Raw genomic sequence first — 12,980 nt, 5'->3', positions numbered from 1 at the left:
ATTTAGTATACATGTAAGAACCGCAGAGTACACATTTAATAGTCTTTTAGCAATTTGTCAGAAAATCTTTAGTCAAATGCAAGTTTAAATTAGCTTTTTAAAATGTGCCGTGATTCCTAAATTTAGCCAAATTAAATTTTAAGGAAATGCAACTACGTAAGGACTATATATCGAGTAATAATGCTGGTTACTTCCCTTAGTTGGGTTGGCGTTGAAATCGTTTTGGTATTATAGTTAGTTTTGTTTAAAGACACCACTAAAGCACATTGCATTGATTTATTAATCATCGACTATTCGATGTCAAACATTTGGTAATTTTTATGTCTAGTCTTAGAAAGGAAACCCGCAAATCCATTCACAAATTTATTACTCCAAACAATCCATGTCACAATAACTTTTGCCTTTTAGTATATTTTTGATACCTTCAGAGTGATTTAAAGCAATGGAAATGTTTTATTTAACGACGCACTCAACACATTTTATTTACGGTTATATGGCGTCAGACATATGGTTAAGGACCACACAGATATTGAGAGAGGAAACCCACTGTCGCCACTTAATGGGCTACTATTTTCGATTAGCAGCAAGGGATCTTGTATATGCACCATCCCACAGACCGGGTAGCACATACCACAGACTTTGATATACCAGTCGTGGCGAACTGGCTGGATTCTAGCATTATAGTGACTTTTCAATTATTTAACTTTTCATGCATTATAAAAATGGATCTGACCACCAATCATTTACATGTAATAAAGGAAGGAAATGTTTTATTTAACGACGCACTCAACACATTTTATTTACGGTTAAATGGCGTCAGGCATATGGTTAAAGAAAGGGACAATTAAGGCATTTGGCCTGGTATGCATAATTCACATTATTGCTTAATATCAACAAGTATAATTGTATAGTTAATTAATAAAACAGTTAAATGTGACGGCTATTATATATAACGGGCGCAGCCATTTTGTACAATCCCAGTGAATACGCCCTCTGGCGAGCTGGTGGTTACGTAATACCTAACGTGTCACGTCAGGAATTAGACTTCGAACTGAAGAAACAAAACATACCTGATTTTTGCGGATGCATCGCAATGTTCTGTAATAATAGCCATCCCAGTAAGCCAGCAGCAATTATATATTATTTTTCAATAAAAAATAAACAACCATTGTCAAAGTATTGAAATAACTGTATTATGTTTTGTACATAAATTAACCCATGTACTGAAATAATAATCGGAGTGTTTTCTTGGTTAATTGGTATTTTCTTTCCGTGGCCTGTACCTGTGGTTCCTGATTGGCAGGTGTATATTTAGAAGTCCCCAGACACTGTGTTTAGACACACTAAAAAGACGTGTCTCTTTTATTAAGATCACAGGGTATTATGCGATAACCGCACGGATACCCCTCAAATCGCAATGGACATTATCAGCCGTCCTGCTTTATTACTGTAAGTAATTCTGTAAAACACTTGATTAAGTAGACTTTCCCATCTAAAATCACAAAACTGACCAATTACGTCGTCCCAAAGAAAAGAAAAGTATCACTTGGGTATCGTGAGTGGTCGTTTTTGCTCGAACGTAATAATATGTATTTTTTCTTTGAATTTTTTTAAAAAAGAAAAATACTATAACTCCATTTCGTTCTGTTGAATCAAATTGAAATATATTTAGTTAAATAGTTTATTATACTATAAAGTCATTTATGTTGTTTTATAAGTCAGGTTGATGAAAGCGAAGCGCCTTGTCGTAAATTAGAGCGTTTGTTTACACTGTGCATAGAGGAGATGGACGTACGGAGCTGACGTCACTTCGCCCCAAGCTATACCACCGGACGTCACAAAAATTAAACAAAATGGCTGACCCAAGTTAGCAGGAATAATCATGGTTTTTTTTATTAACTCTAAAATTACGCGTTTTTCATTTGTTAAAGTGTGTTGGTGGTCTGGGTATGCATCTTTCCAACACATAAGGCTCTTGTTTGAGTTGACCCTACCTTTAAAGTTCAAAACACAAGAAACACACACACGCGCGCACACACACACACACACACACACACACACAGAGAGAGAGAGAGAGAGAGAGAGAGAGAGAGAGAGAGAGAGAGAGAGGGGGGGAGGGAGGAAGAGAGACAGAGAGAGAGGGGGGAGGGAGGAAGAGAGAGGAGGGGAGGGAGGAGGAATGGAGAGAGAGAGGGGGAGGGAGGGAGGGAGGGAGAGAGGGGAGGGGAGAGAGGAGAGAGAGAGAGAGAGAGAGAGAGAGAGAGAGAGAGAGAGAGAGAGAGAGAGAGAGAGAGAGAGAGAGAACATTTCCTTAAAATTTAATTGTGCTAAATTTAGGAATCTCGGCACATTTTAAAAAGCTAATTTAAACTTGCATTTGACTAAAGATTTTCTGACAAATTGCTAAAAAGACTATTAAATGTGTACTCTGCGGTTCTTACGTGTATACTAAATTTCTTGCTCAATATATATCAGGGCAAACAACTTTTTGGAATTTTAAATTAAAAAAAAAACACCCAGATTTTTCGTCCCATACCAGGAATTCCAGAATGGTTTCCAGATTTCGGGTCGGCATAGTCCCGAATGTTTTCAAATTCTTTTCAAATCACTGGCATGATTTTGCAAGTCGAATGAAAGGTCAACTGGACAACGGGCTGCTCTTAGTAATAGTGTAATAGTAATAGTGTAATAGTAATAGTAATAGTGTAATAGTGTAATAGTAATAGTGTAATAGTAATAGTAATAGTGTAATAGTAATAGTAATAGTGTAATAGTAATAGTAATAGTGTAATAGTAATAGTGTAATAGTAATAGTGGAGCTAATTTTAATTAGACTGGGGCGGGACGTAGTCCAGTGATAAATTAAAGCGCTCTCCTGATGCGTGATCGGTCTAAGATCGATCCCCGTCGAGGGCTATTTCTTATTACAGCTAATGCACCACAACTGGTATATCAAAGGCCGTGGTATATGCTATCCTGTCTGTGGGATGGTGCATATAAAATATTTCTTGCTACTAATGGCAACATGTAGCGGGTTTTCTCTTTAAGGCTGTATGTCAGAAAAACAAATTTTTTGACATCCAATAGCCGATGAATAATAAGTTAATGTGCTCTAGAGGTGTCGTTAAACAAAACAAAACTTTAACTCTCTGAGACGATGTGTCAGAAAAAACAGTTTGACATCCATTTGCTGATGATTAATAAAGTCAATGAGCTCTAGTGGTGTCATTAAACAGTTACCCAATTTACTCGCGAGACAGCCCAGTTAACTAAGGTGTGTGTGCCCAGAACAGCGTGCTTGAACCTTAAGTGGATTCGATATAAGCCGAAGTCTCACATCCCGGCACTGCCATGAACATCTGTAGATATATTATGACGCCCACGAGCACACCAGATGTAGTGGAATGAATCGTCTATAGTAAGAAACTGTGGTATGGTCCGTATTTACAAACTTGGTCTATTATTTTGTGTCTTAAGGCGACGCCACATGGTACGAGTGTCGCGTACGAGAACAGCCGATTGCATAGCAAGCAATACAACCGTAATGTTTGTCTTGTCACAGTCGGCCCCTGCGCGTGCTGTAACTTCACCGTGGTGCAGGGGTGTAACATTCTCTTTGAGAATGGCCAATACAGCACAAAATTGAAATTTGAGTAAAAGTTAGTATCTATCTGTGGTATTTGTATTTTTGCACAGTTCTTTACACTGTTTTTATTTAAATCTTGAATTCTTATATTGATGTTGATCATCACTTTATTTGTTTGCATTACCATAGTTTGACACCCAATAGCCAATGTGTTTTTCGTGCTGGGGTGTCGTTAAACATTCATTCATTCATTCGTTGTCACAATCGGCTATCCTCGTGGCTCGAGGCAGTCATATGATGTGACGTCATCACACGCGTCAGTAGAAACCCGGGATGCACCCTCCACTCGAGGATAAAAATATACGGGATTGTTTCCCTTCTCTTTCTATATATAAAGGTAAAACTATGGTTTGCCTCCTCCGCCCCCCCCCCCCCCCCCACGTATATAAGCTGTGACCTCCTCCCATTAGAGGTCCTCCCCCAACTCCAGATATCGTGCTTACACTGTACATGTATTAAACTCCTGCATTTAAGAAAAACAGGCTTCGTAAATTCAGACCTATAAGTCTTAACCAAAAGTTTTAAACAGGATCATGCACCTTTAAAACTGTACCGCTATGTCCTTAAAGACACGCATTCCTTTTGATTTAACCACGTTAACGACTTTCGATTACAAAGTCACACGACAACGTGTGTGTAGCCGCGTTTTTCACAGGTTGGGTTTCCGTTGAGGGCGTCATGTCGCCGTCGTTGCCAGCTGAAACCGTTTTTCTTAATGGATGTGTCAATCGATTGGTACTGGCACCATGTGTTGTCACAATAAACGCTAATGCGCGGTCTAATGTAGCTGCTAATGCAGCACAGCACATGAAAGGCGGAATTTAGGACAAAGACGAAAGGGGGAAAATGCACTTCTGGGAGTCATTAACTTTTCCACGCTGTAAATTGTTTAAAGATACTGAATCAGTATTTGTTTGCTGTATAGGTATTATAGATGCTATGTTGAACTGTACGTGATTTGTAAATCAAAACATCAGAATAATTAATATTATTTGCAGAACAATGAATAGATTATGATTTAAAGGTTCATGCACAGTCCTCCTGGGCACAAACTATAATTCGGCAAAGACTTCCCGCAAGGAGGATCTTACAGTACAGAATGTAAACAAAAACGACAATCAGTATTAGTCTCGGTCACCCCATACTTCGTATATTCGCTAGTGTTTATCAATTAAAAGTCCAGATAAGTGACGTTTTCGGGAAAGTGGGCGCTGGCGAACAATACACTAGTACCATTGTGTTCTCTCACGTAACATTCATTTAAAGGTTCTATGTCAAAGTTGTAACTACAATATTTATTTATAGTAAATAACTACAAATTAATCGATCCCACGCATATTTTTCACAATTAACTCTAGAATAATAATTTTATAAAGTCTTGCACTGGACGACAAGAGGGATATCTCCAATAACTTGTGCCTAAATATAGCATGGCCACCATCTAACTTTCTTTTGTCAGTTGAACGCAAAAAAAAAAGAAGAAAAAAAAAAGGGTAAAATTTGTGTGTTGAATGTGTTTCGCATAAAACAGTGACGTCACTTGTTAATGCGTGTGACAAACTCCCCGTAAAAATAAATAAATAATAATAATTAAAAATTCGAACCGCATGTGCCTTTTTTTAATATAAAACACTCATTACTTAGATCGGAATACCCCAGTCACACCCAGCCACACCCTTCTTCCCTCGACCCCCCCCCCCCCCCCCCCACCACACCGTACCCTCAGACGACAAAATCTATGGTTCCTACCAGTAAGTTATGTACTCGTAATGTCATAATAATATGTGGTCACATCATATGGACCTGGTATCTTGAGTTGGGGGAACGAACCCACATGTACCAACTTAGATCCGCCCCTGAATTTGGCTACTAGCTATAGACAGCAAACAGCCAAATACACCGTACGGCACGCATTTAAATCACCCTTCGTGACGAGAAGTAGCCCTGTGGTATAGCGCTCGCCTGATGCGCAGTCGGTCTAGGATCGATCCCCGTCGGCGGGTCCATTGGGCTGTTTTTCGTTCCAGCCAGTGCACCACGACTGGTATATCAAAGGTCGTGGTATGTGCTATCCTGTCTGTGGGATAGTACATATAAAAGATCCCTTGCTACTAATGAAAAAAGTAGCGGGTTTCCTCTCTGAGACTATATGTTAAAATTACTAAATGTTTGACATACAATAGCCGATGATTGCTGAATCAATGTGTTCTAGTCGAGTCGTTAAACAAAACAAACTTTGTTTTGGTTGGAACAAGAAAAAACTCAATTAGCTGAATGGATCCACCGAGGTGGTTCGATCTTGTGACGCAAGCACCTCAAACGAGCACTCAACCAACTAAGCTAAATACCGCCCCCCCCCCTCCCCCTCCCCCAATTGCCCACGAGTAATAAATCAATATGTTTTAGTAGTATCGTTAAACAAAACAAACTTTTAACTTTTTTTTTAACCGAACCCACATGTACCACCTTAGATCCGCCCCTGGGTTTGGCTACTAGCTATAGACTGCAAACTGGCAAATACACCGTCGCCCGTAAACGGTTTACATTGGCGGATCCAAAAAATCCATTTAGGGGGGCTCCAATGACATGAGGCGGAATGCCAAGAGAACTTTGGGGGAGGTTTGGAGGGGGGGGGGGGATTAATATATAATAAAATTATAACTGTCGCAAAATATTGGCTCCTCCCCACCCTAGATCCGCCTCTGGTTTAGAACCATTACATTTAATGTGCTTTAATTGCGATGTAATTTTTTTCATCAAAATAATGCGAAGACATTTAAGTCCAAAATTATAAGTCGTTAGTGCGTTAGCTTAGCTATTTACGCCATCCACCTATAGACCGAGCGCACGCGCCGCGGTGATCATTAAATATTGCTCATATTAGCCAGGTGCAACAGATGCTATGGCCGCTACTGGGCATGCGCGGCGTACACACCTGAACAGACGATCGATCGATTGGTTCTCTCAGCGTCCACGGAGCATGGCCGCTTTCTCAGTGTAACAGCTAATTGTTTATATTCCATTTGTAAATAGAACGCACGCGTACCGGGAGGAGGACGATTTCAACAAGGTAGACATGTGTGATCTTCTGTGAGTGTATTTTCTCCCTCGACCGAAACATCACCCTCCTTGGCGCGACGTCTTGGTTTTTTTGTTGGGGTTTTTTGGACACTGGACACGGAATTGGAAGTGAAACACGAATATAAACAATACAGCGCAACACGTCAGGTTTTTATTCAGCTGCATGTATGTACGGCCGAATGAAGAATGACAATCGTGGCCTATAATGTTATTAGCCCACATGGTTAATACGATAACGTATTGGCCGTGTATTTCTGTTTGAATGTGGTTGTTGCACTGGCGCTTCGCATTACAGGATTTAAAGGGGGAAAAAAGGGCCAGAACAAATGTGAAAGTCTTTATTTAAACTCAGGATAACAGGTGAAGATGACAGAGATAAAAATGGGCTTTAAGATTCCCTTTCGCTATTTGGATTATGACATTTGCGTGTTTGCTGTTAGAAGATTCGAATGTTATTGACACAATAAAACAAAGCAATTCTTGGAAGAACGGATCGCTGTCAATTCCATTTTAAAACTTGACAATAAGGAGCATTTTCGTGAACCTTTCCAGAAAACAGTTCGTGTATTTCGAGTGAATGTTTGCCAATATATTTTATTCCATATATGTGACATTTTATATTCGATGATTAATAAATCATTGTGCTCTAGTGGTGTCGTTAAACAAAACAAACGTTAAACTTTCCACATATTCATCGTCGAATTATTTCTCTCTTGTGGATTTGTATTTCGCTACAATCAATTCTGACCAATCGACAAATTATTTCTGTTGTGGATTTTTTAACTTAAATCAACTTTGACCCATCGTCGAATAATTTCTCTGTTGTGGATATTTTTGCTTAAATCAACTTTGACCCATCGTCGAATAATTTCTCTGTCCTGGATTATTTGACTGAAATCAAGTTTGACCCATCGACAAATAATTTCTCGGTTGTGGATATTTTTGCTAAAATCAACTTTGACCCATCTTAGAATGTCGTGTGCTGGAGGAAGCTTTCGTCTGGTCTGAGGGAAATATCGTCTGCTGACAGATCCACATTGTACACGTGTGTATCAACAATGCCATGTCCAGCGACCAGTCACTGACCTTATGTTCACGGAGTCGGACGATCCGAGTATGTGACGAAGAGACGGAATCACTGTATTAACGTTTTGGCTGGATATTATAATATTTGAGTGGGGATTATCGCCAAAGTCGGCCCCAAAACGCGGATTCTGGATTCCACCGTCAAAACAAAGAAATGCCTCTTATTCTCGTGACACGGGGGAAATATTTGTAAGATGAACGCTTTTTAAGTGTAATTCTTTTGTGTTTTGTGATTCCATGGTAATACGTAAACAGTTGAATATCTGGAATTTGTTTGCATTAAGATGAATTAACTGGAACATACCTTATGTTCATTCTTTTCTAAATATGACTGGATATATACTCTATTTAAATTTCATGTATGAACATGACTCATATGTTTGAAAGTCAAACATATCGTATTTCTTTCATTTCTGTTCATAACGTGGATACGTATAACAATTAAAACATACCATTAATATGTTTCATTTCTTTTTAAAAATGACTTGGATGTATATGTTAATATGGACTTAAAGGAAAAGTGACCACCAAAAGGACAATTTTAATAGCTTTGAAGTTCGAATAACTGATTACACTAACGCATCTATCTAATCCATTATTGTCCGGGATTTCCATCAACGATACTGAAGTCCATTTAAAACAAAGATTCAGATAAGAAGAAGGACGGAGCAGTGTTAGTGATTTTATCGATGACTGTGGAAAAACGTTCAGAAACTTCTATATAACGAAGAAACTGCTAATTATTCTCATATTGACTGAAGGTGTTTCTGGACAGCTGCTTTTCAAACTAATAGACAGACAGACATACACACGTACGTATATTCGTTCCTCAAAGGCGACGGGTATGATACTATTTTCTCTAAACCTAGCTTTCATTTGGACACGGTATTATTCACAAGGAGCATTTGCAATGAATATTAAAACAATGATGTCATCTAACAACAGATGTATCTGTTTTAACACTGTTGATTGGTGACGAATGAGTGATGACACCCACACCCAGTTAACGCTTAACATCGTAATTCGTACGGTCGGTCAAAGGACCAGATAAATCTAACTTCTAACAGCTAGTGTACTTTTTGTTTCGGAAATATTCTGCGAGTTTTAGTCACACCCTTGGAGTCTTCCTCAAAGGAATTCTGATAAGTCAGATCGGTAATATTTTCGAGAATTAGCAAGAAAATTGTGATGTGTTGGTTTCCAAATATTTCTAGTGTTACTAAAAGGATTTCTGTTGAAGCCAACTCGATAATATTTTCGAGGATTAGCAACATAATTCTGTTGTGTTGGTTTTCCAAATATTTCTAGAGTATTACTCAAAGGATTTCTGATTAAGCCAAGCCAACTCGGTACAATTTTGAAGAACTAGCAACACAATTCTGATGTCTTGGCATTCTAATTTGGTTAAATTACGCGAGTGTTAAACGCCAAATGACTTAATCCAATTCGGTCATACTCCACGAATTCCAGTTAGGTAATATTCTTTACCGAAATCGGTTACATTCATTTACTTCTCACTTATTCCCATTTTATCCTTATTTCGCGAATATTGGTTGACAGCTTATTTATTCCAATTTTCTGTCATACCGCAAAGTGTACTCTGTGAAACAATTCACACGATTAGCCTCCCCTGAAGCCGAGGGTTGTGAAATATTTAGTTAGGCCGTCTGTTACGAGATTCTGTCACGAGATAGATCAATGCTGATTCGATCAGAGTGATGGCCATTTCTTGTATTCTTACTATTCGTTATAACGACTTCTGCAGCTAAATGGATGTTTCATTTTCAAATGCCAAGCGTGATGTTCAAAGATCATTCCAAAGTTTCGTGGTGTTCTATTGGTGTTTTTAAGGGTCTCTGTGCGTTTACGGTTATACTATTTCAAAGGATTTAATTAAGGGTGAACACTGCTTTCTTTGCATTATCGTTTTAAGACAGATTACAGTTGCATAGGAATAGTCAAGTTTTATACTGTATCAGTTTACTGGTTTATACTGTGTCCGTTGACAGGGATCAGGAAACGTTGTGTTAACTGGAACTTTGAGACATTTTTACTTCTTTCCAAAGATGATATTTTTTGGTTTGAAAAAGAAAATCACCAAGGTCGTCATATACCTTGTTTCTACTTTGACTTATTAATATTTGTGATTTTTGTGGATTGGTGGATTCTGTTTATTCGCAACTTATTATTATCATTAAGAATTTCGTGGATTCCGGATAATCGCATCTTATTATCATTAAGAATTTCGTGGATGAGTGGATTCCGGATATTCGCAAATTTTTAATCATCATCAAGAATTTCGTGGATTATTGGATTCCGAATATTCGCATTTTTTTAATCATCATATAGAATTTCGTGGATTACTAGATTCCGGATATTCGCAAATTATTAATATCAAGATTTTCGTGGATTTTTGGATTCCGGATATTTGCAGTTATCATCAGTAATTAAGTGGGTTATAGATTCCGGATATTCGCATACGTCACATAAAACTGCTTTCATGGGAAGGCTAACCTGTGGCATCCTATATGTCTCTCTCCGCGGAATCCTGGGACAATGACGGACTTCGGACAGACGGTAGCATGGCTGGTATTGTCGCCCATAGCGTTCATTACTAGCGTTCTCGCAATCGTGATCGTCGCGCACTACAAACCGTTTTTCCACGCCATCGACATAGCGCTGCTGTCGCTCTTCGCTACCATGGCTCTGAACTCCGCCATTCTCCTGCCCGTGCCCGCAGTTGTCTACTTGCGACAGGCGACCTGGGACAGCCACCTGTGCAACTTCTACGTGTGGGCGACGATCACGTTCAGAGTGGCAGAACTTCTCGGTCTGATGTATATGAGTTTTCACTGGATCGCGGTTCTCAGGTGCCCGCCAGACAAGAAATGGTACGGGTCTACAAAAGTTACGAAATTTGTCCTTCTGGGCATATGGTTCCTGGCTATCCTCGCTGGGATTCTGCCGTCAATAGGAGCCGGCAACGATAGTCTAGCAGACAAGGAGAATCACTGCCGCTTCCTGCCGTATGACCTTGGTGACGGGTTCGCAATGTTCTTTCTCCTTCTGACGCTGTTCGCCATGTGCATGTGTTTCATTTGTTCCCTGGATACCATGATGTTGTTGAGGCACATGAAGAGGGTGGCGGTTGTCAAGTACCACGCCGGGAGGTTCTGTCTGCCGCCGACGTCGTTATCGTCGTCATCATCGTCGTCGGTGGCGACCCCCAGCGTCAACCAGACGGCGCACAGCAAGTACAACGAGTTGACCTTCTCCGCCGACCTGTGTCGTCTGCTAATTTGCGTCATAACGATCTCGGCGTGTGTCAATCATTTCCCGTACATTGTAAGTACATATATAAATATTAATATTAATATTAATTAGGCTCCTTTACTTTAGTAAGTACATATTATTATACATATTAATTAGGCTCATTTACTTTCAGTAAATACATATAATTATATATACATGTATACATGTATGTGTGTGTGTGTATATATATATATATATAGTGAACAAAATAAGAAACTTCCGCTAACTTTGCTTGAACATAACTTGATGAAAACAAATCGGGGGAATAATTGTTATATATGCGTTTAAAGAGTGTTCCATGATGCATCGTTTGGTGCAAAAATCATGGCCATAGGTTAAAAGAAACTGGGAGAAAATAAAAACACCCACTTAATAACTGGTATGACCATCTCTTGAATTGACCACTGCAGTGCATCGCAGGCGCATAGAATTGACTAAAGTGTTGATTTCTGCCTGTGGAATATTGTTCCATTCCTGAATGAGCGCTTGACGAAGTTTGTTGACGTTAGCGGGTGGGTTGGGACGATGCCTCAATCGTCTGTCCAGACTATCCTAGGCATGCTCGATGGGGTTGAGATCAGGACATTTAGTGGGCCAGTCATCAATGAAATCAATGTTATTTGTCCTAAGAAAATTTACAGTGTCTCTAGCTGTATGAGAGGTGGCATTATCATGCTGAAAAATCGAGATGTTGGCGTTGTTATGGAACAGAGGAATGACGTGATGAGCGAGAATTTCATCGCAGTAACGTTGAGCATTTAAATTGCCATCAATGACGACTAGTGGTGAACGATAACCATGGGCAATGGCTGCCCAGACCATGACAGAACCCCCACCCCCGAAACGATCTCGTTCAAGAACACAACAGTCAGCATAGCGTTCATTTCTCCAACGGTAGACGCGCACCCTGCCATCACCACGTTGTAAAGAAAATCGGGATTCATCCGAAAAAAGAATGGTATTCCAGCGTCGCCGTATCCAACGAGTGTGTACACGTGCCCAATTAAGACGATTTAGACGATGACGTTGCGTTAAAACGCATCCGACGTAAGGACGTCGTGCATGTAAACCGTTCTCCCGCAGACGATTACGAATAGTTTGCCCACTGATTCGGTTATTGTGAAGCCCAGGTGTGTTAGAAACAGTAGCAGTGGCAGTTTGGAATCGATTGCCAAATGCGTGTTCATGATATAGCGGTCTTGACCACGTGTTGTAACACGCGGACGTCCACGAGGTGGCAAGTCGTTGGTGCTTCCTGTCGTTCGAAATCTTACGCGAAGATTTCGTATCGCTCGAGTAGAACTCCCAACATGCCTTGCAACGTCTTCTGTCGACATGCCAGCATCAAGCATGCCAATCGCCCGTTCGCGTAAATTATTGGGTATTCTTGGCATACTAAAAATGCTACAATGTAAAAAACGTTAATTTTTTTACAAATTTTGAAGCGTTTTCGTTCGCTTGACAACAATGTCAGTAAGACAAGTAAAACAAATTGACCGAATACTACACGGGACATGTCGAACCATGCATGCATGTGCAAATTGAATTTCACGTTGTCGACGATTAACAGTGCAAAAATAATCGATAAAATCCATGAATCCTGATAATACAGCTCAAGGCTAATACTACCTATATAATTTCATTACACAATGAATTCTTTAACACAACAAATACTATATGTACAAATCGGAAGTTTCTTTTTTTGTTCAGTATATATATATATATATATATATATATATATATATATATATATATATATATATATATATATATATATATATATATATATATATATAATATAAATTAGGCTCCTTTACATTCAGTAAATACGTATAGATATAATTATAAAAGGTAA

General features: G+C 39.3%; 1 protein-coding gene across 2 annotated transcripts in view; it reads left to right on the top strand.

Annotated features, from left to right (window-relative positions):
* The first annotated feature begins 6,612 nt into the window (after positions 1-6,612).
* Positions 6,613-12,980, top strand: part of LOC121390039 — a 71,934-nt gene continuing 65,566 nt past the window's right edge. For both annotated transcript variants that reach the window (XM_041521747.1, XM_041521746.1), the window contains exon 1: positions 6,613-11,158. In XM_041521747.1, the coding sequence (XP_041377681.1) occupies positions 10,370-11,158 (789 nt within the window). In that variant the 5' untranslated portion in view covers positions 6,613-10,369. The remainder of the gene's footprint in view (positions 11,159-12,980) is intronic.

The sequence above is a fragment of the Gigantopelta aegis genome, chromosome 15, assembly GCF_016097555.1.
Source record: "Gigantopelta aegis isolate Gae_Host chromosome 15, Gae_host_genome, whole genome shotgun sequence".
NCBI classification, from domain to species: domain Eukaryota; kingdom Metazoa; phylum Mollusca; class Gastropoda; order Neomphalida; family Peltospiridae; genus Gigantopelta; species Gigantopelta aegis.
This window is presented reverse-complemented; position numbering and strand designations above follow the sequence as displayed.